At 34.5% G+C, this 22,695-nt stretch overlaps 1 protein-coding gene across 3 annotated transcripts in view; it reads right to left on the bottom strand.

The window, feature by feature from the left end:
• Positions 1 to 22,695, bottom strand: part of LOC127560829 (calponin homology domain-containing protein DDB_G0272472-like) — a 101,851-nt gene that overhangs the window by 34,770 nt on the left and 44,386 nt on the right. For all 3 annotated transcript variants that reach the window (XM_051995703.1, XM_051995704.1, XM_051995705.1), the window contains 7 exons: positions 19,796 to 20,364; positions 16,856 to 16,922; positions 13,882 to 14,162; positions 9,438 to 9,495; positions 9,025 to 9,055; positions 4,720 to 4,756; positions 1,629 to 1,827 (listed from right to left, as the gene is read on the bottom strand). In XM_051995703.1, the coding sequence (XP_051851663.1) occupies positions 1,629 to 1,827; positions 4,720 to 4,756; positions 9,025 to 9,055; positions 9,438 to 9,495; positions 13,882 to 14,162; positions 16,856 to 16,922; positions 19,796 to 20,364 (1,242 nt within the window). The remainder of the gene's footprint in view (positions 1 to 1,628; positions 1,828 to 4,719; positions 4,757 to 9,024; positions 9,056 to 9,437; positions 9,496 to 13,881; positions 14,163 to 16,855; positions 16,923 to 19,795; positions 20,365 to 22,695) is intronic.

Raw genomic sequence — 22,695 nt, 5'->3', positions numbered from 1 at the left:
TTTTTTTTAAAAGCTGTAAAATGGTAACTTAAAGGAAAGATATTTAAGACTTTTTACATAAGAGCAAGAGCTAGGTATGTATGTATAAGTAGCTAATGGATAAGGGAAGTTTGCAAATGAGAAATATAGAGGAAATTATTGAGGGAAAAAGCTCCACAGAAGGCAGGCAGCATATATTGCAAAACTTCTAATCTAACTTAGAAGATAGCCTTTGAGAAGTGAAGTCACTCAATGTTTTGTCACTCTTTTGAGGTCCATTCTAGAATGTTTTTCAGTTTAGAACTGCCCAACAAGAGTTTGCACTTCACTGATAAAGCCTTTGAGAACCTAGATTCCTAGATTTTTCTCCCCCTCCTCCTCCCAGTCATAAAATAAAGAATAGAACTGTCAATAGAGAACACAATTTTTAAGATAGTATTAGCTTAACTTCCTACATCATCTATATGTCTCCATAATGCCAAACACTTGACTATCTTGAACTATTGGGGGGGATTGACTTTCTGTATATGAGATCATATTTTCCATTGTCATGGGCTTGGAGGCAGGTATCAGAATTGTTTCAGCTTCCAAAATATTTAAAAGCTTTCTTTATTTTCACTCCTTTGCCAAAGCACATAGCACATTGAACATAGAAGATATTTAATGAGTCATTTTTGAATGAATGCTTTTAGTGAAGTCATGGACATCTATTAGAAAGAGAAAAACCTAGGGGGAGGGAGGGAGGAGACCAATTAAGACACTATTGAAATTGCTCCAGTGATAAGAGATGTGAACCTTAATTAGAACATGGCCATGTGATTGGAAAGTAGCAGATGAATCTGAAAAATGTAGAGGTGGATGTAAGAAAAAATGACAACTGGGGCAGCTAGATAGCACAGTAGATAGAGCACCAGCCCAGAAGTCAGGAAGACTTGAGTTCAAATCTGACTTCAGACTTTAAACACTTCCTGGCTGTGTGACTCTGGGCAAGTCAACCTCAATTGCCTCAGCAAAAAGAAAAAAAAAAACCAGCAAAAATGACAACTGATACATGGGGATGAGGGAGAGAGATGGCATATAAAATAATACCAGAGTTGTGAAGCTAGATACCTGAAAGAATGATCATATTGTCAACAGAGAAGTTAGAAAAAGGTATAGTTTGGGGAGAAAAGATGAGTTCTATTTTGTATATGTTGAGTTTTAGTAAGAAATGCATGTCTAGATGTGGGATAGGAATTCAGAAGAGTGTCTAGAACAGAACCTACATATATAGATCTTAGAATCATTTACATAGAGATAGAAGATAATTAAACCTCTCAAGGGCTGATGAGATTATTGAGAGAATGGATATAGGGAGAGAGGAAAGAAACAAGAATGAAGCCTTGTACTTCCATAGTTAGGGGGCAGGCCATGGACTATGTTCCCAGCAAAGAAGACTGAAGAATAGCCAGAGGAGATTCAAGGGAAGTTCATGTCATAAAAACCCAGAAAGAATCTCATAGCATTGAGAGCTGGAAGAGATATATAGACATGGAGACAAGACATGATTTGTCTAAAGTCACTTGGCCAACAAAGGAAGGAGCTGAATATGAATTCCAGTCTCCTGAATGCAAACTCAGTATTCTTTCCACTATATCATATCCACTTACTTTGAAATTAAGCTTGTTGTCTTGATTGACTCTTTCCAGATCTTAGAGTCAGTATTCTCTGCATCAGGTGTCAGTTCTCTCTGCTTTAGGAGCTGCTGTTGATATGTGGCCTGTAGCTTTTTGAATGTATTCAGGTTCTTTCCTTCTTGACAGATCATCCAACATCCATGGAAACGATTAGGAACATTCAGAGACATTTCTATAGTTGCAATAAAATTGAGTGAAAAAATCTTATTTATATAATATATTACAATTTATAAAGCCCTTTCATATGTATATTTCATGAGTTAACTCTGTTTAGTAGACAGAGAAGATATTAACACTATTTTGTGGATAAGGAAACTGAGACTCAGAGGTATATATCTAAGATCATATTTTAATTCAAATTGGCTGATTCAAAGTTCAATTCTCTAACTACTTCACTACCTAGAACTGGTCTAAGAGTTGGGAACACCAGGGTTAAGCCTTCCCTTTTCCAAATACTAACATTGTATATTACTGGGTAAGGCACTTATGAAACCATTCCTTCCTGATTCTCTGATTGGACTTTCCAAGATATTCAACTAAATTCTGTCTAAACTCTATGGTTCTTCCTCTTTTTCCTCTCAAATAGAATCACACAGACCTAAAAAAAATTGGTGTAGCTATTTTTTCCTTCTCTAATATACACTGTGCCTGGTTTGCCAATGAAGATTATTAACCACTAGTACAGTATTTCTTCATCCCTGGTGTACTCAGAAACTATGATCTTGGAATACCAAATTGCTTGCATTTTCAGCCTGTGCCTGTAAAGTCATAATAGAAAGGGTTACTTGAGAATCAACTGTCAGATCTGTGAGATGCTACAAATGCCTAGCTATAAGAAACCTAGTTTTATAGAGACCTAGTTTTATAGCCTCTGTGAAAAAGTGCTCCCTTTCTCCTCTCTAACCTTTTCCCCACCTCAAGAAGGATCCAGGGGACTGAGTCTTGTAACTGCAAGATAACCTAAGATTTTCTACTTTTATTTTCTATAATTATAATAGTTACAATAACTCAATATGTACTAATAATCTTCCCTAAGACTTTTAGTCTATATGTCCCCACTATTACAAATAGACCATATGTAGCTGCAATAGTTCATTTTCCCCAGACTCTCCTTATTTAAAGGTGGATACTCCCCTTTATTTCTCTTAGTGCACCAAATGTCAATTCTAAATATGAGCAGAGTACATTTCATTTAATATCAATAATAACAATATTTCTATAGCATGTTATGATTTACAATTTACTTTCTTCACAAAAACTCTGTGAGACTAGTAGGGCAGGTATTATTGTCCATATTTTATAGATAAGGAAGTTGAGGCTGAGACACAAAATAACTAGCTCAGTGTCATACTACTTAAGTGTCAAGGCCTGGAATTGAATTCAGTTCTTTTAATTCCAATTAACTACCCACTCTCCCTGGTGTACACTTCATATACAATCATAGAATAAATAAACATTTTTTCAATAAACATTTATTAAGCAATTACTATATTCCAAGCACTGTGCTAAGCAGTGGGAATACAAAAGGAGGCAAAAGATAGCCTCTGTCTCAAGGAGTTTGCAATCTAATAGTAAAGTAAAAAGCATTTCTTCACAATTATTATAAACTATTGCATATTCTCTAAGTCACTTTTATTTTTTAAGTTGTCATAATGGATCCTTCCATTGTGATTGTCCCATAGTCTAGCTATCCAGGTATAAATTTCTCCAGGTAACATAGGACAATCAAAGCAACTTTGTGGCATCATTTGAGTCTTTTATTAATGCTTTTCCTAAGATTAGCAAGTCTTTATGTTCATGTTTAGTAACAATCTATCTCTATGTCCACTGTACTATCACAATCCAGTGAAAATTCTGGACCAGCAAATATGCATTTTTTAAAGAACCTGAGTTGGGATAATCTTTTCCATCATTTTTTGTTAAGCTGTATGACACCACCAAATATTTCTTATCGGTGTTTTTTTTAACTAGCAGTCATTTCATAAAAATTCCAGAAAAGGCAAGTTATTTGTTCTCTTAGGTAGACTTAACTGTGACTTTTAGAGAATCTCTTTTGGTCTATTTGCTTCAAAATTCAGATCACAAGTTATTAAATCAGCATAGTGATATAGTGGTATGATCATTACTTTTATGCAACTAACTTTGGAATGATCCCTAATTTCATAAGTTAAAAATTCACCATAATTTTGCTCTGTTCTGAATTTACTATGATAACTAGTATAATATCTGGGGAGCTAAGTGGCATTGGGCTAAGAATCAGGAAAATTTATCTTCATGGGTTCAAATCTGGCCTCAGATATGAGTCATTTAATCCTGTTTGCCTCACATCTTAAATCCTGTTTTCACATCTTAAAATAAGCTGGAGAACACCCCCAAATGGGATCACACACAATTAGGCATGACTGAAATGACTAAACAACAACAAATATACTATCTGATGCGGTAGTTTTTGCCCTTTGGGCTCATTTCTCAAGATTCCAAAATAACATCCAAAAGGATGTTAAATCATCCTTTAGTGTCACCTCAATCAGACTGTCCTCTAAAGATAACTTCTTTTAAGTTCATTCTATTGGCTTTGCCTATATTAATCTCATGAATTATTGGGATTGCAATAGTGAATACATTGTTACCATGGACATAATCACCATGGAAAATAGCACTGATTCAGCCTCAAACATAAATGCATTGGTTATCTCACTTCTTTGCTAGGTTTTGGAAAGGTAGGGAAGCTTCAATGATTTTTTTTTTCTTTATATATAATGCACAATGACTCTTAAGAACAAAGACTAATTGTTGTCTTTGGACCTCTAACAGCTAGCCCAGTGTCTGACACATAATATGTGCTTAAAAATATCTGTTGGTTGATTATTTGATTTCTGTTTAGTAAATGAACATTCAAAAACATCAAAATTAAAATGAGATGTGATGGTCCTTTGTATTCACAGCCCACAATCAGCAGAAAACTCTTTTTTCCCTCCAAATACAGATATCTATAATTCCCTTAGGTCAAGAGGGCTTTGCCATCTGGTTCTTACTCTTTATTTGGTTCTCATTCTTTACCTACCTTTGACTTTTGGGAATGTCTCCTGTATTGCAGTTTTCTAAAACAAAGAAAAACACAACAGATTATTAAACTAAGAAAACAAAAGATGTGAAAAAGAGATAAATTTATCTAAAACAACACTTCCTCACACCACCATTGTTTACTATGTGAGCCTGGGCCAGTGTAACGTTGAGAAAAGTTAGATTTTCATCATCTGGGAGCAAAATTAAAAGTTTTCATATGGAATAAGTTTAATTCCTTCTCTACATGACTGCCTTTCAAACACTTGAAGGCAGCTATCATGTCTTCCCTTCTCCAGAAAAAAATGTGATCCATTCCTTCAATTCATCCTAAAATGGCAGGACTCAAGGCCCTTCAACATGCTGGTTGCCCACCTCTGAACATTTTCCAGCTTATCAATTAACTTCTTAAACTGGTACCTAGAGCTGAGCATGGAATTACAGCTGAGATCTGCCTAAGTATGGTTGCCTCAACCCCTCCATTTCTAATATTGAGCTTACAGTTCTCCCCAAAAGTTCCAGATCCTCTTTAAATTACTGCCCAATCATGTCTTTCTTTCATTTTGTACTTGTGAAATTAATTGTTTGAACCCAAGTGTAAAATTTTAGATTTATCCCTATTGAGTTGTACCCTCTTGGATTCCATTGGAGGTGGGGTACAAAAGGAATCTTACATACATTCTCATACATACATACATATAATCTCAGGGAGAGTGAACACTGAGATATTTTCTCTAAGCAGAGATTGTGTTTCTCAGGAATGCCTTTCATTTCTAAGGAAGAGAACTCGGCCCTTGTGGTGAACAGGAGGGCATCAGCAGAATGTGAATAGGGTTAGGTGGTAGAATATATGCACTGGTCTTTGGATAAATACCTGGAAAATCAAAGGGCCTAATGTAGGAGCAGGAACCTTGAAATGGGGTGCAAAGCATCATGCACTATAATACATTATTTCCTGACAAGATGATGTGAAGGACCATTAATAAAATGAATTTGATTTGGTGTGAGAATAGAGAGAATCAAGTTGATGCTCTATCTTGGTCTACAACATGCATTATCCTCCATATCTTGTTGTTTTTTCTGTAAATAACTCATAGAAAATTAGATGACATAAGCCATCTATTGTTTTGTAAATAAAGATAGATATAATTAATCAGCATCTCCAAAATCTACAAAAGGAAAGACCTTGAAATTCATTTGCTTCCTCCCAACTCAACTAAAACTCACTCTTTGCCTTTCCAACTTGGAAAGCTCCTAATCTTTTCTCTAATTAAAAATCAGATTGCCTAATTTTGTATTCTGGTTTGTATCTTGTTAATTGTTTTCTTTTAATTAATTGTTCTTATTTGATTGTTTTTAAAGCATAAAAATATGCCTCTCCTTGTATTTGGGTTCATATCCAAGCTGAGGAGACCTGGTCTCTATTTGTCGTGCATTTGACATGCATTGCTTAATAAATTGATATATTTGGAAGCTCAAAATCTTTTTTTCCCCTTATTTCAGATTTCACTTATCACACTCCATGAATTGGTATTGCTAGGGTTGAGTGAAAGTTCATAAGAAACAAACATACTGTGGCAGAAACTAGGCATGGACCCACACTTAACACCGTACACCAAGATAAGATCAAAATGGGTTCATGATTTAGGTACAAAGAACGAGATTATAAATAAATTAGAACATAAGATAGTTTACCTCTCAGACCTGTGAAGAAGGAAGGAATTTGTGACCAAAGAAGAACATAGAGATCATCACAAAATAGAAAATTTTGTACAAAGAAAACTAACGCAGACAAGATTAGAAGGGAAGCAATAAACCGGGAAAACCTTTTTCCAGTTAAAAGTTCTGATAAAGACCTCATTTCCAAAATATATAGAGAATTGACTAATTTATAAGAAATAAAGCCATTCTCTAAATGATAAATAGTCAAAGGTTATGAACAGACAATTTTCAGATGATGAAATTAAAACTATTTCTATTTATATGAAAAGGTTCTCCAAATCATTATTATTCAGAGAAATGCAAATTAAAACAACTCTGAGATACCACTACACATCTGTCAGATTGGCTAAGATGACAGGAAAAAATAATGACTAATGTTGGAGGGGATGCAGGAAAACTGGGACACTGATGTATTGTTTGTGGAGTTGTAAATGGATCCATCCATTATGGAGAGCAATTTGGAACTATGCTCAAAAAGTTATCAAACTGCATGCCTTTTGATCCAGCAGTGTTACTACTGGGCTTATATCCCAAAGAGATATTAAAGAAGGGAAAGGGACCTGTATATGCAAAAATGTTCATGGCAGCCCTTTTCATAGTGGCTAGAAACTGGAAATTGAATGGATTCCCATCAATTGGAGATTGACTGAGTAAATTGTGGTATATGAATGTTATGGAATATTATTGTTCTGCAAGAAATGACCAGCAGGATGAATACAGAGAGGCTTGGAGAGACTTACATGAACTGATGCTGAGTGAAATGAGCAGAACAGGAGATCATTATACACTTCAACAACAATACTATATACAGATCAGTTCTGATGGAAGTGGCTATCTTCGACAATGAGAGGATCCAATTCAGTTCCAATTGATCAGTAATGAACAGAACCAGCTACACTCAGCGAAATAACACCAGGAAACGAGTGTGGACTGCTTGCATTTTTGTTTTTCTTCCTAAGTTATTTTTACCTTTCTAAATTTGATTTTTCTTGTGCAACAAGAGAACTGTATAAATATGTACACATATATTATATTTAAGATATACTTTAACATGTATGAGACTGCCTTCCTTCTAGGGAAAGGGGTGGAGGGAAGGAAGGGAAAAGTTGGAACAGAAGTGTTTGTAAGCGTCAATGTTGAAAAATTACCCATGCATATGCTCTGTCAATAAAAAACTATAATAATAAAAAAAAGTGTTGGCAGAAAAAAAAGGAGCAAACATACTGAAAGGAAGATGGGAGAGGAAGGCATAGGTGAGATCAACATTCACACTAATAGTGAAGATGGATGCAAGAGAGAGAAAGTGCCTTCTTATCTGAGAATCATAGAGGAGAAATAAAGAATTTAGAAAAGAGTAGAAACAAAAGGGCAAATTTCATCATATGAAATTCTTGCCTCAATCATAGTTTTTTGTTTGTTTATTTTTATTTGTTTTATTTTCTGTCTAGACAGAAAATAAAACTTTCAATCAAAATCCAACCACTAGATTACTAATTAAAATGTCTATTTTTCTATCCAAGTGTAGATGTATAGAATCAGCCTTCAGGGTTTGTTACCATGGAGTATGTTAGTGACAAAGAAATAAAATACATGCCCCTTAGCCTGATAATCAAGAGCTCCTACAATGTCTCCAAATTATCTTTTCAATTTTATCTCACACTGCTTACCTTCACATGTTCTAGCCAAATTGAGTTACTCATTGTTCCTAATCTTATCTTGCTTTCTCTTGCCTCTTTAAGTTTCTACAGATCATTGTCCTCCTTTCCCTTTCCCCTCTCTTCCATACCCAGAACAGTTTGTTATTTGAAACACTTTTCTTTCTTCAATGTGCCATATCCTCCACAAAGCTTTTTCTCATTTTCCCAGCTTCATCTTTCAAGTGCCTTCATTTGATTTCTCTTGATCTCATATTTTACCTTTGTAGGTACAACTCATCCACAAACTAGATTGTAGATGTCCTGAGGGTGGGAATTCTGTAATTTTTTTTCATTTTTTTTATCGCCAGTATGGTAGACATCTAATTAATCTTACTGAACTGAGTTAAATGTGTTTTTCCACAGAGTTTGTATAAGGAAAAAATTATTCACTTCATAAAATCAGTATTTTATCATAAAATCAGTAAAAGAACATCTATTATCATTTGCAATAATAATAACAGCAACAATAAAAACAACATAATTATATGGTATTTGATTAACAAGTGCTTTTGTTCTCATTTGATCTTCTCATCAGTCCTGGGAAATGAGTAATACACAATATCAAATCTATTATTTCCTTCAGAGTGTAAATCTATCACTGTGTCCATGTTGCTATCAGTGATCTGCAACTCAGCTTCAATTCAGAGGATTGTGTGGAGGCACTGAGACATTATGTGACTCACTTTTAGGTTAGAGAGGGGAGCTGAATTCTGGTCATCCCAACTCCCATTCCCTACCATTCCCAGATGCCTCTACTCTATAGCTATATTTACTGGTAAAAGTATCTACTGGATAGTTAATCTGATGAAACATATTTAGTGAGCATTTCCTCTCTGCAGGGCACTAAATTAAAGAAGAATACTAGCAGTCAAGGGAATCCCACTTACCTTGCCCTTTTGCACAAGCTGTGTCATCAGTCTAGATAAAGAGAGTAAAAGGAACCCTGAGAATTTTTCCACCCTATTACCCAAATAGAAGTAATGTTGGGGGCAGGGGTTAACTAAGATTGGCATTATTCATCTGTCGAGGCAGAAGCAGTTCCCATCCCAGAATTTTCATTTTCTTCTACTTTCTCCCTCTTTCCAAATATATCATTTCTGAGCTAAGGTGACACAATTGTTCCCATTGTGAAAGGGATGATTTGGAGCAACATTTGTGACTATAGAATGAACGTGCAGGGACAGGAATAGAATATAACAGCTTTTAGGAAGAGAAGTTTCACTTTTTTTCTAAGAATTTCTTTGTCCCACCAAAATCTAACATTCAGGGGAAAAAAAACCCTAAAGTTAAAACTTCTTACCTCCCTTCAAGAGTGACTTTCTCTCTCTCCTCTGGGTCAAGACTGTACTGTCTATCTCCTGGAAGACAAAAAGAAGAATAAAACCATACCTGTGTACTCCTCCAAAGAAATGGATAATCCTGGTGAATGCAATGATGAGGAACAAACAAAAAAAAAATTAATTTGAAAGACGTTCCCTTTAAATTGAGAAACTTGGGTCCTTTCTCAAGAATTCAAAATCTGAGGATTTCTTTTGAATATAGGGGAAATTATTAATCAGAGTCATGGATTTGAATAAAAAATATTTTGTGATTGATTGGTTGTTAATTAATTAAAGTTAAAGTCCCTGAGTCATAACCTCTCTGAATTTGTTTCCTTGTCAGTAAAATGGGAAATGGTAATATTTATAATCCCCATACCTCACAGAATCATTGCAGAAAAAAATATAAATATTAAAGGTTATAGATACGTTATTATTAATTTAAATTATAAGCTACACAAAAATAGTGCAAGACAACAAAGAAAGGAAGACCCCTAGTGTAAAGTATTGCATACAGAATACACAGGCATTTCATAGGTGTGTGATGAATGAATACATGGATGACTGACAGAATGAGTTAGTACACATGGAGTGGGATACTTTTGAGGAACACTGAAGGAAGAAATTGAACAATAAAAGGGCAAAATAAATTGGCTATTTGACATTACATGGAACAGATTTGTGAGAATTTATTTGAATCAGTCAAAGACAATTTGAAGAAAGTTTTTAAAGATATATAGAAAATATAAAAGAGAGACTTCAGGGATCACTTAGTCTTACATTTTACAGGAAGATGTTTGGGCCCAAAGAGGTGAAATATCTATGGTCACAGAATTGGTGGGTAGAAAAGGGAGACTGAATGAAAACAGGATGTTGTTCTAGGAATGCAATGAGACATAGACTTACAGAATCTCAAAATCAGAAGGGACTCTAGAAATCCTGATTCAATAAAGAAATCCTATTTGTGGTGTCAAAAGGTTTTTTTATTTCCTTTGTCATTTGGCTCCAGTATGGCCATTTTATTTGTAAGGAAAATCATACAAGAGGCTGAGGTTTTCTGCATAGTGTGGAATTTGGGTGAGACTTCCAATAATTTAATATAGATGATTAACTACTTCAAAATAAAAGAATTTCTGGTCCAGCTTTGTGACAAATATTGCTAGTTATAAATTTCAGAATTTCTAAGAAGAATTCTATACCAGGGTAATTTTTTACAGCATTATCCCTTGCACTCACTTCTGTTCCGATTTTTCCCCTTCCTTCCCTCTACCCATTCCCCCAGATGGCAAACAGTCCTTTACATATTGAATAGGTTACAGTATATCCTAGATACAATATATGTGTGCAGAACCAAACAGTTTTCTTGTTGTACAGGTAGAATTGGATTCAGAATGTATAAATAACCCGAGAAGAAAAACAAAAATGCAAGCAGTTTATATTCATTTCCCAGTGTTCTTTCTTTGGATGTAGCTGCTTCTGTCCATCCTTGATCAATTGAAACTGAACTAGCTCTCTTTATCGAAGAGATCCACTTCCATCAGAATACATCCTCAAACAGTATCGTTGTTGAGGTATATAATGATCTCCTGGTTCTGCTCATTTCACTTAGCATCAGTTCATGTAAGTCTCGCCAGTCCTCTCTGTATTCATCCTGCTGGTCATTCCTTACAGAACAATAATATTTCCATAACGTTCATATACCACAATTTACTCAACCATTCTCCAATTGATGGGCATCCATTCATTTTCCAGCTTCTAGCCACTACAAACAGGGCTGCCACAAACATTTTGGCACATACAGGTCCCTTTCCCTTCTTTAGTATCTCTTTGGGGTATAAGCCCAGTAGAAACACTGCTGGATCAAAGGGTATGCACAGTTTGATAACTTTTTGAGCATAGTTCCAAATTGCTTTCCAGAATGGCTGGATGTGTTCACAATTCCACCAACAATGTATCAGTGTCCCTGTTTTCTCATAACCCCTCCAACATTCCGCATTATCTTTCCCTGTCATTCTAGCCAATCTGACAGATGTGTAGTGGTATCTCAGAGTTGTCTTAATTTGCATTTCTCTGATTAATAATGATTTGGAGCATATTTTCATATGACTACAAATAGTTTCAATTTCTTTATCTGAGAATTGTCTGTTCATATCCTTTGACCATTTATCAATTGGAGAATGGTTTGATTTCTTATAAATTAGAATCAATTCTCTATATATTTTGGAAATGGGGCCTTTATCAGAACCTTTGATTGTAAAAATGTTTTCCCAGTTTATTGTTTCCCTTCTAATCTTGTCTGCATTTGTTTTGCTGTACTAAAACTTTTCAATTTGATATAATCAAAATTTTCTATTTTGTGGTCAATAGTGATCTCTAGTTCTTCTTTAGTCATAAATTCCTCCCTCTTCCATAGGTCTGACAGGTAAACTATCCTATGCTCTTCCATTTTATTTATAATCTCATTCTTTATGCCTAGCTCATGAACCCATTTTGACCTTGTCTTGGTGTACGGTGTTAAGTGTGGGTCAATGCCTAGTTTCTGCCATACTAATTTCTAATTTTCCCAGCAATTTTTGTCAAATAATGCGTTCTTATCCCAAAAACTGGGGTCTTTGGATTTCTCAAACACTGGATTATTAAAGTTATTGGCTGTTTTGTCCTTTGAACCTAACCTATTCCATTGATCAACTAATCTATTTCTTAGCCAATACCAAGTGGTTTTAGTAACTGCTACTTTATAATGTAATTTTAGATCTGGTACAGCTAGGCTACCTTCATTTGATTTTTTTTTTCATTAATTCCCTTGAAATTCTTGACCTTTTGTTTTTCCATATAAACTTTGTTGTTATTTTTTCTAGTTAATCGAAGTAGTTTTTTGGGAGTCTGATTGGTATAGCGCTAAATAAATAGATTAATTTAGGTAGTATGGTCATCTTTATTATATTTGCTCGCCCAATCCAAGATCATTTAATATTTTTCCAGTTGGTTAAATCAGACTTAATTTGTGTGGAAAGTGTTTTGTAGTTTTGCTCATAAAGTTTCTGATTTTCCCTTGGCCGATATATTCCTAAATATTTTATACAATCAGTAGTTACTTTAAATGGAATTTCTTTTTGTAACTCTAACTGTTGGGTTTTGTTAGTGATATATAAGAATGCTAATGACTTATGTGGGTTTATTTTGTATCCTGCAACTTTGCTGAAGGTGTGGATTGTTTCTAATAACTTTTTAATAGAGTCTCTGGGGTTCTCTAAGTATACCATCATATCATCAGCAAAGAGTGATAATTTGGTTTCCTCATTGCCTATTCTTATTCCTTTAATCTCTTTCTCAACTCTTATTGCCAAAGCTAGCATTTCTAATACAATATTAAATAGTAACGGTGATAGTGGGCAACCTTGTTTCACTCCTGATCTTAATGGGAATGGTTGCAGTTTGTCCCCGTTACATATGATGCTTACTGCTAGTTTAAAATATATGCTACTGATTATTTTAAGGAAGAGTCCATTTATTCCTATACTCTCAAGAGTTTTTAATAGGAATGGATGTTGGATTTTATCAAATGCTTTTTCTGCATCTATTGAGATGATCATATGGTTTTTGTTAATTTGATTATTAATATGACCTATTATACTGATAGTTTTCCTAATATTGAACCAGCCCTGCATTCCTGGTATAAATCCTACTTGATCGTGGTGTATTATCCTGGGGATGATTTTCTGTAGTCTTTTTAGAAGAATTCTTAATAATTGTTAAGCAATTCATAATTTGACCTGATATAATATTTTTCCTTTTCTATTATCTTTGACATGTAAACCTCCCTTTTCCTCCATTCCTTCACTTCACATATACTAATTCATGCTGTTATTCATCCATGTATTCATTGCCCATACATCTATTTCATGTTACACAATTATCTTTAAGATGTAAGACTTTTCCCTCTCTCTTTTGGCATCTGTAAAATCTAATTGTACCTTTTTTTTTTCTGATAATGAATCTAAAAGACTATTTAAGTCTTACAAAAACTTTCTGGTGCTCTATGGTCATTTACATACCAGATGCCTATGCTTTGAGCATATAATAAAACCAGTTAAAAAACCGGTTAATAAAATGTCTCTGCACATTGATAAGTATAGTTGGTAGAAATATCTATTGACAAATCTTTGGATATTTTCATATGACCAGCAAAGTAATTACTATTTAATCCCTTTTCAAGTATTTCAGTGATGAGCTTTCACCACCTAAAAAGTGACATTTTCTATTGTTCAATAATTTTAATTGTTAGGAATTTCTTTCTTATATTGAAGCAAAATTTGTTTCCCTGTAACTTTCACTTATTAATTCTAGTGGAGTAAAAAAGGAAATGATTAAAGGAAAAGGAAAAGGGAGGGATTAAAAAAGGAAATTTTAAAAAGCAAGAGTTACCATTACTGATGGTGGTTGTCTCTGTATGGGTGCCTTCAAGTGTAAACACATAGATTCTGTAGGGGCGTGGGGTATAGAGTGGGTGCAGATCTCCAAGTGTCATTTTTTGGAAACAAATACTTCTCCTTCTTAGAACTTTGACAGTCCCTAATTTCTGTTTCTTGTCCATTCTTTTAATTTTGTTCTTCTCAGTTTGGTCTTCCTCTTCTGAAATGCTGACATTACCTCTTCCCTTGGATTTTCTTTCCTTTCTATTTGTTTTCCCCTTCTGCCCCACAAATCTGTGGGATAAATGAATGAGCTGGTTGAAAAACCCCTGACTTGCCTATGTGATAAGGTCAACAACACTAAAGTTTATTCCTATTTTAAACAGTACATCTAATATATAAAAGGCCCTTCACAGTTTATCCTTAATCTACCTTTGTCTCATCTCTCAGTTCTCTCTCCCCTTTCCTCAAAACTTCCAATTCCATCTGCAATACCATCAACCATTCACTAGATGAACTACTGCAAAAAAGCTTTCCTCTTCTACATTGTAAAAACTTTTTACCCATTGTCTCATCCTCTTTCTTTTGGAAAGATTCAAAGGGACTCAACAGGATCCTTACTGCCAAAGCCAACCTCTACACCTCTATATTCTAATCTCTTGATTTTTTTGGCATCTTGTAATATATTAATTACTTCTTTCTGTCTCTCTTTTTCTGTTTCTCCAACCTACCTCTTTCCTTTCTAAAGAATGCCAAGATCTGTTCAATCAAAAAACAAAAAAATAGAAAAAGTTTCACCCTGCTATCCAACCTATTGCTCCCCCTTCTCTCTCCTTTGCTTCACTTCCAACTTCTACATTTGTTGCTTCTATTTCTTTGTCAGTCACTAACTTCTCACTCCCTTGGCATCAGATTTCCATTCCACTGTACTAAAACTTCACTAAAACTGTTCTCTCCAATGTCAGATTCAGAGCCCATTTACTCATTCCTCATGAGCCTTGACCTTTTTTTCTGTAGCATTTGGTACTCTTGACTATCCTCTCTCCCTTCTTGATATTGCCTCCTCCTAAACTTTTATAATACTGCTCTTTCCTACCTTAATTACTAACCTCTCTCATATCTCCTCCTCTATCTCCTTCCCAGTTCCTTAACTTCCTTCCCACTCACCCCTGTTTCCCCCTTCACCCTTGCAAGATAACTATCATAATGCTTGTCTGCATATCTCTCTGCAATTTCATGTACTTTCATGGCTTCAATGATCATCCTCTCTATATGGCTGCTCAATCTACATCTCCAGATCCAATCTCTCCTTTGAGATCCAGCCCTCATTTTCCCAGCTGTCAGATCAAATTTAGTATGTCCAAAGTTTACTCTTCATCTTTGCTACCAAATTTGCCCTTATTCTTAATTTCTCTATTTCTGTGCACCACCATTCTCCCAATCACCTAGGCTTGAAATCTTAAAGTTATCTTTGACACACAACCAATTGGTTGCTAAGCCTTATCAATTTTATCTCTGCCAATATCTTTAGTACCTATCACCTCTATTCTGGGATCCCCATTGCTACCACCATGTTTTGGGCCTGATCACTTCTCATCTGGACTATTATAATAATAGCCTTCATTGACTTCCCTGCCACCAGTCTTTCCTATCTCCTATCTATCCTTATACTAGTGCACTGAGCATTCCTCTGCTCAAAACCTTTTTTAGCTCATCATTACCTAAACAGGGAAACAATATGGCATATCAGGGCCTGAGCTGAATCCAGGAAGACCTGGGTTTGAATTGTGTTTTCCCATCCCCTCAATTATGTTTAAATTTGTATTGTAGTTATATAGTATATATCCCCTCTACTAAGTTAGCTGTTCCTTGCAAACAAGAACTGTATTGCTTTTCATGTGTGAATCCCAGCGCTTAGCACAGGACTAATATACAATGGGTAGTTAATAAATTTTTTATTGAATTGAAACATATCCCAGTCAGTCCCCCCAAAATTTTTACCTTTTCTGTATTCTCCAGTTTATACTGGAGAAGTATCTAAATAATCTAAGTATCTAAATAAATATTCCTTATCCTTATCTAGTAGTGATCTGCCTTCTCCTGTTCCCCTATTAACTTCTGTAATATTTTATATATTTCAGGGTATTTCTCACATTCTGTCCTACATTATTGTTGTGATATCTCATCACAATGATAAGCCCATAAACTCCATATGAAATCATGGATCTTGTCCAATTAGTGTTTAAATTTTCCACAAGGCTTAGAATGGTGCTAAGTACTGTTGTTAAATGAATAATTTTGGTAGACAATAATCATAAATTCTTATCTTGGAAAGGAAGAAATTGCCCATGAATTTTGTAGAGTTGTTCATTCTGCTGATCACTTCAGTCAGCTCAATAAACAATGTTAATAGTTATCTAGATAACATGGCAACAAACAACATATTTGATTTAATTGCTGGCTAGATATCATAGTATCATGGAATTTGAATGCATGGAGGATTTACTAGCACACTTACTAAGTGGCAAGCTTTGGAGATATAAATAGAAAAGTAAGACAGCCTCTAATCTCAGGGAGCTCATATTCTCACGAGGGAAGACCATTACACACACACACACACACACACACACACACACACACACAGGTTTCAGCTGCAGATCAGATATAAAGTCCATGATCCTTGGAGTACAGTGGCAAGGCAGATGTTAATGTGAACTAGAATAGAGAGTCAAACACATCTAGTCTAAGTCTGTAGTTTGCAATTTTTTTTTTGGGGGGGGCGTTTTTTGTTTTACAAATGGGAAACTGAGACTCAGAAAAAGTAAAATTGAATTTCTTTGACAAGATCACATAGGAACTACTAGGTCTTCTGACTCATACTCCAGATGATTTTCCATACTTTTGTATGGTATGTACATACAAAATATATATGTGACCTTAAGTCAAATGCACAATAGTGTAGGTAACAGAGAAAAAAAAAATCTTACTTCTGATCCAGATGTTCCTGAAGGTCCATGTGTCTCTTCTTTGGCCTGTTGACATGGTCCTCTATGTCTAAAAAGTAAAAATAAGAAGTAAGTACTGTATTCTTGTATTCCTGTAACTAGAAACATTGATAAGAAGACTGGAAATCTGGAGGAGAGAAATCTCTCAAATATCTCATCTAACTTTTAGCAAGTCATTTAATTTCTCTTGCTTTCTATTTAAAGGGGTGGGGCAGGAATAGAATAGTATTGTACTTGAAGTCAGGAAGATTTGAAGTGGGTTTCAATTTCCTCATCTACAAAATGAGAAATTTGGCTTCGATAATCTCTAAGATTTCTTCCATCTCTAAATCCAGTGGAAATTAAAGGGATAAGAATGGCTAACAAGAAGTTGATTCTTAAGATAACTCAAAAAGATTGCCCTTAATGATTTCAAGTCACCTGGCCCAGAAGAAACAAATTCTCAAGTTTTAAGATAACTGGTACATATGACTATTGAGCCACTGTCCATTATATCTGAAAGATCATGGAAAACAAGAGCAGAGGAAGGTAAACGTATTTTTAGAAGTGAAAATATCAATTGTAGGCCTATGAGTTTGACTTAAAATTCTACTGAAAATTTGAAAATGGACCAAAAACATGAAGGTGGCCACATAAAGAAAAGTAGTGATTACTAAGTATCAGTATGGTTTCATCCAAAACAGGGCATTTTCATTTTTTGACAGGATTACTAAACTAGTAGCTGGAGAGGATTAATAGTAATTGTAGATGTAGTTTAACTAGCTTTTGGCAAAGCTTTTGGAAAAAATATCTCATAGTTTTTTTTTAGGGAGAAGATGGAGAGCAATCCAGATTAGCAAGAATACAATCAGATGGATTCACAACTGATAAAATAACCAGATCAAGGAGGTGAGTGGTTAGTTGATGGTTGAATGGAAACATGGCACTACTGCTGAGCTTTAAAAGCACAGATAACAAGCTCATCCAATTTGTGGATTGGAAGGGCAGCAAACAGAATGAATGAGAGGAAACAAAAAGGATCTTTAGAGGCTATATCATTGGACTAAATTTAATAAAGTGAAATTCAGTATGGATAAGTGTAAAGTATTACACTTAGGATAAAAAAAATTTCACAAATATTAAATGAGAAAGACATGAATATGTGGTTGTTTAAAAAAGATCTGGGGATTTTAATGGATTGAAAGCTAAATATGAGTCAGCAATGTGATGTGGCAATTAAGAAAGCTAATTTAATTTTGGGCTGCCCTCAAGGAACAGAACTTCCAGAAATAGGGAAGTACCCTACCCCATCAGACCTCATCTGAGGTTCAGCTCTGAATACTAGTTTCAGAAGGACATTGATAGGCCAAAAAATATCTAGAGGAAAGTCTTTGAAGGTTTTTAGTCCATCCCCTACAAAGATAAGGAATAGGCATATTTAGCCTAAAAAAAAGACTTAGGTGAATTAATTATTTGAGGACCTACAAGTGAGGAGGGACTAGATTTTTTCAGTTTGGTCCCAGAAGGCACAATCAAAAGCAAAGTTGGCAAGGTAGTTATGGAGAGGCAAACTGAAGCTTGATATCAATAAAAACTCCTTAATGATTAGAGCAATATAAAAATGGAATGGGTTTGCTTCAGGAGATGGTGGATCACTTGATAGCTTTCATCCATAGGCTGGATGACCTCTTTGGGAGTATGTTATAATAAGGAATCTTTTTGGGGTATGGGTTGGATTAAATGTCCACTAATTTTCCTTCCAACTTTCAAATTTTGTAATTCTGTCTGATAGTACAGATTGATGGTATTAGAAATGACTTTCAGCTCATATGTATACATTTAACTTGTTTAGTTCCACCTGCCATCTTTCTAGTAAAGAAGTTAAACTGACCTTGCTGCTTCTATCCCACAAACTTCCCTCAATCTTTATATTATACCCTCCCCTTTATGACTTTTCCCCCTTTAATGTTGTCCTTGAGAATTACTTAACTGAATTTTATTAGCATAGAAAGGATTGTGGGGGAAGGAGAGACAGGGAATGGAATGACAGCATATAGTCTAATACATCCTGAGCCAGAGGTATCACCACTTCCCTAAAAACCACACTGCAGAAAAAATGGATGTCCAGTATTGGATAACAAGACAAGGAAACAGTCTAGTGTGTAGGTGATATGACACTAGACACATGATTGCAGAAACCCAGAAAGTGTGATCTCATAAACCTTCAGAAGTCTAACAAAAGTCTAACTATCATAAAACTCAAAAGCTGGACTCACACATAGGTAAACTGATTATGAATGGATGGTTTCAAAAGAGGAAATACATATCTATCCATCACCTTGAAATGGAAGCATAATGACAAAATTTTCCTTTTTTGTGCTTTATTTGAAAACCAATAGTGATCTGGAAGTAATGTGCATGGTTCTTTCCTAGACAACAGAAATATAGATATGTTTTCTTTCTAGGATCTAAATAGACTAGGTTGTATCATTATTTCAAATTGAAACCTTGTGGTTCCAATTTAATTCATGGAATTTTAGATAGAATCACAAAATCTCAGAATTAAGAGGGACACCAGAGCTCATTGAACTTAAAGGTAAATTTTCCCATACAATATATCCCCAACAAATTACTTGTCATTCCATCTCTTGGCAACCCCCAAGGGTAAGGAAAGCTCATAGAACATTAGGGATACAAGGGACCTTAGAGACCCAGTCCACATTTCTCATTTGACAGAGGGAGGAAACTGAAGTTTAAAAAGGATTAATGACTTATCCAAATTCAAACAGCTAGTCATTTTCAGAGTTGGGGCCTGAACCCAGTTCTCCTGTTTACCAGTCTAGTGCCCTCCACTTCACCATCTGTCCTCCTTTTCCTCCTTCCCTCTCTCCTGTGTATTAATTCAATTGGGTGAAATAAAGAAGGTAAGGGAAAAAATAGCACCTGGGCTCTTGAGTGTGGTAGAGGAACTTGGCAAGAGTTGTATAAAATTCTGAATAGCTATCTTTCCAATCAGCTTTTTCTCCTTGGGCCACCACAACTCACTATCCTTCATCCCTTTCATTCTTCCCTTCAGCTGGAGTCGCTTTTGCAAAGTCAGTCTCTCTGCTTCAATCATCTTCTTCTTGTCTTCTCTTTCTTCTTCTGAGTTTTCTATATTTTTCTTTTTCTCTTCTTTTTCATCTTTGCTTTTTTCTTTCATCTTTTCTTTCTCTTCTTTGTGCTTTTCTTTCTTTAAACTTTCTTTTTCCTGCACTCTTTCTTTCCTTGCTTTCTCTTCTTTTTCCTTTGACTTTCCATCCTTTCTTGTATTTTTCTCTCCCATTACTCTTCCATTCTTTGCTCTCTCTTCCTTCTCTCTTTCTTTTTTCCCTTGTCCTTCATTCTGTTTCTTTTCATTTTCCTTTTCCTTGATTTTTTCCATCTTCTCCAATTTCTTCTTTTCCTTTTTTTCCAGTTTGACTTGTTTTTTCTCTTCCTGCCTTTGCTTTTCTTTCTTCTCTATCAGACCACTGGTAAATAAATTGATAATAATAATTAGACATATCTGAATGGCAACTGATGAATTATCCTACTGATGATTTGGAAAGCAAAAAAAAAAGAATTAATTTCAGAAATAAAGAATCTGAACTCCAAATGTCTTTGGAGTAGACAATATTGATGAAAAATAGAATTAGTATTTATTATTAGCAATTCATATTTATGTAATGTTTGTGGTTTGCAAAGTCTTTTCTTACCACCTCATTACATAGGTAATACTTTTGCAGATGGGGATACTGAGGCTAAGAGAAAAGTAATTTGCCTAAGACCACACAGCTATTAAATATTGGAGCTAAAATTCAAAGCCAAATCTGATTCTACCTATATTGTTTTTCCCATCTATAGTGTATTATCTTTTCAAGACAGCTTAGGTTTATGTTTAAAATCCTTTCCAACTCTCAAATTCCAAAATTGCTAACAAAAACAAAGGGCATGCCTGTTTCTATTGAATATGATTGGATAATGGCAAAGCTCAGAGGAAATGGATATAATAATTGAAGAAATTATTGAATTTGAATAAAAAATTATGGGGTGTATCTAGAAATCTAGTTGGAATGGGGCATCAACTAATACCATCCATATCCATGTATACTGTGCACTATTAACATGTAATTGTGCATTGTTTGAATTGGAAGCTGGTTTGTAATTATACAGGGTACTTGAGGGCACAGTCTCATTTGGTCATATCCAGATCAAAGGTGCATGTCCTTTTTTTAGTCCTCTTCACTTCACTTCTATATTTATATACTTCATAGCTATTACTTCAAAAGAACATAATTCCTGCATATGGCTTCTACTGGAAGAGATCTAAGAAAATAATCTAATCCCTTTTCTTCTCTCTTTCCATCACTTGTACAGGTAAGAAGGCTGACATTTAGACAGGGCAAGAGTCTGGGATCATATAGCTGGAGATAGAGGCCAGACTAGAACCCAGGAATTATAATTCCCAGTCAAGTGAGCTTTCTATGCTGTTTCCCTCTACAGAAAATAATAACATTTCAATAAATTCAATTTAACTCAATAAATTGAATTGCTAAATAGGAAGAGTTTCATGTGACTTGAAAAATGAGATCTACCAGTATCAAAAATGAAAAGTGTGAACTTACCACTAATGAAGAGAAAATTAAAGCAATAATTAGAGGCTATTGCTCAACTGTATGCCAATACATCTGACAATCTAAATGAAATAGATTAATATTTACAAAAATATAAATTTGCCCAGATTAACAGAAGAGTAAATAAAATAGTTAAATATTCCCATTTTAGAAAAGAAATAAAATAAACCAACAATAAAATCCCTAAGAAAAAATTCTGTAAGGCCAGATGGATTTACAAGTGAATTCTATCAAACATTTAAAGAACAATTAATTCTAAAACTATATAAATTATACCAAATTCCTTTTATAACACAAATATTGTGTTGATATTTAAACCAGGAAGAGCCAAAACAGAGAAAAAAATTATAGAACAGTTTCCCTAATGAATATTGAGGCAAAATCTTTAAATAAAATATTAACAAAGACATGATAGCAATTTATCACCAAGATAAATCCCACGAAGGATTTATACCAGGAAAGTAGGGCTGCTTTAATATCAGGAAAACTATCAGTATGATTGATTATATCAATAACAAAACTAACAGAAATTATATGATTATATCAGTAGGTACAGAAAAAGTATTTGACAAAATATAGCACCCATTTCTATAAAAAAAATACTAGAAAGTATAGGAATAAATGGAGCTTTCCTTAAAATGATAAGCAGCATCTATCTAAAAACCCCAACAAGCATTATACATAATGGGAAGAAGCTAACAGCATACCCAATAAGATCAGGGGTGAAACAAGCATGTCCATTATCATCACTATTATTCAATATTGTACTAGAAATGTTATCTTCAACAATAAGAGAAGAAAAAGAAACTGAAAGAATTAGAGTAGGCAACAAGGAAACAAAACTATCCCTCTTTGCAGATGATATAATGATATATATATTTGGAAAATCTTAGAAAATTAAACTAAAAACCACTTGAAATGACTAATAACTTTAGCAAAATTGTAGGATATAAAAGAAAACTACATAAATCATTAACATTTCTATAGACTGTCAACAAAGACCAGCAGCAAAACATAAAAAGAAAAGCCCCATTTAAAACAACTGTAAACAATATAAAATATTTAGGATTCTGCCTGCCAAGACAAACCCAAGAAGTACAATGAACACAATTACAAAACACTTTTCATACAAGTGAAGTCAGATCTAAACAATTGGAAAAATCTCAATTGCTCATGGATAAGCCAAAC

The sequence above is a fragment of the Antechinus flavipes genome, chromosome 4 (genome assembly GCF_016432865.1).
Source record: "Antechinus flavipes isolate AdamAnt ecotype Samford, QLD, Australia chromosome 4, AdamAnt_v2, whole genome shotgun sequence".
NCBI classification, from domain to species: Eukaryota; Metazoa; Chordata; class Mammalia; order Dasyuromorphia; family Dasyuridae; genus Antechinus; species Antechinus flavipes.
This window is presented reverse-complemented; position numbering and strand designations above follow the sequence as displayed.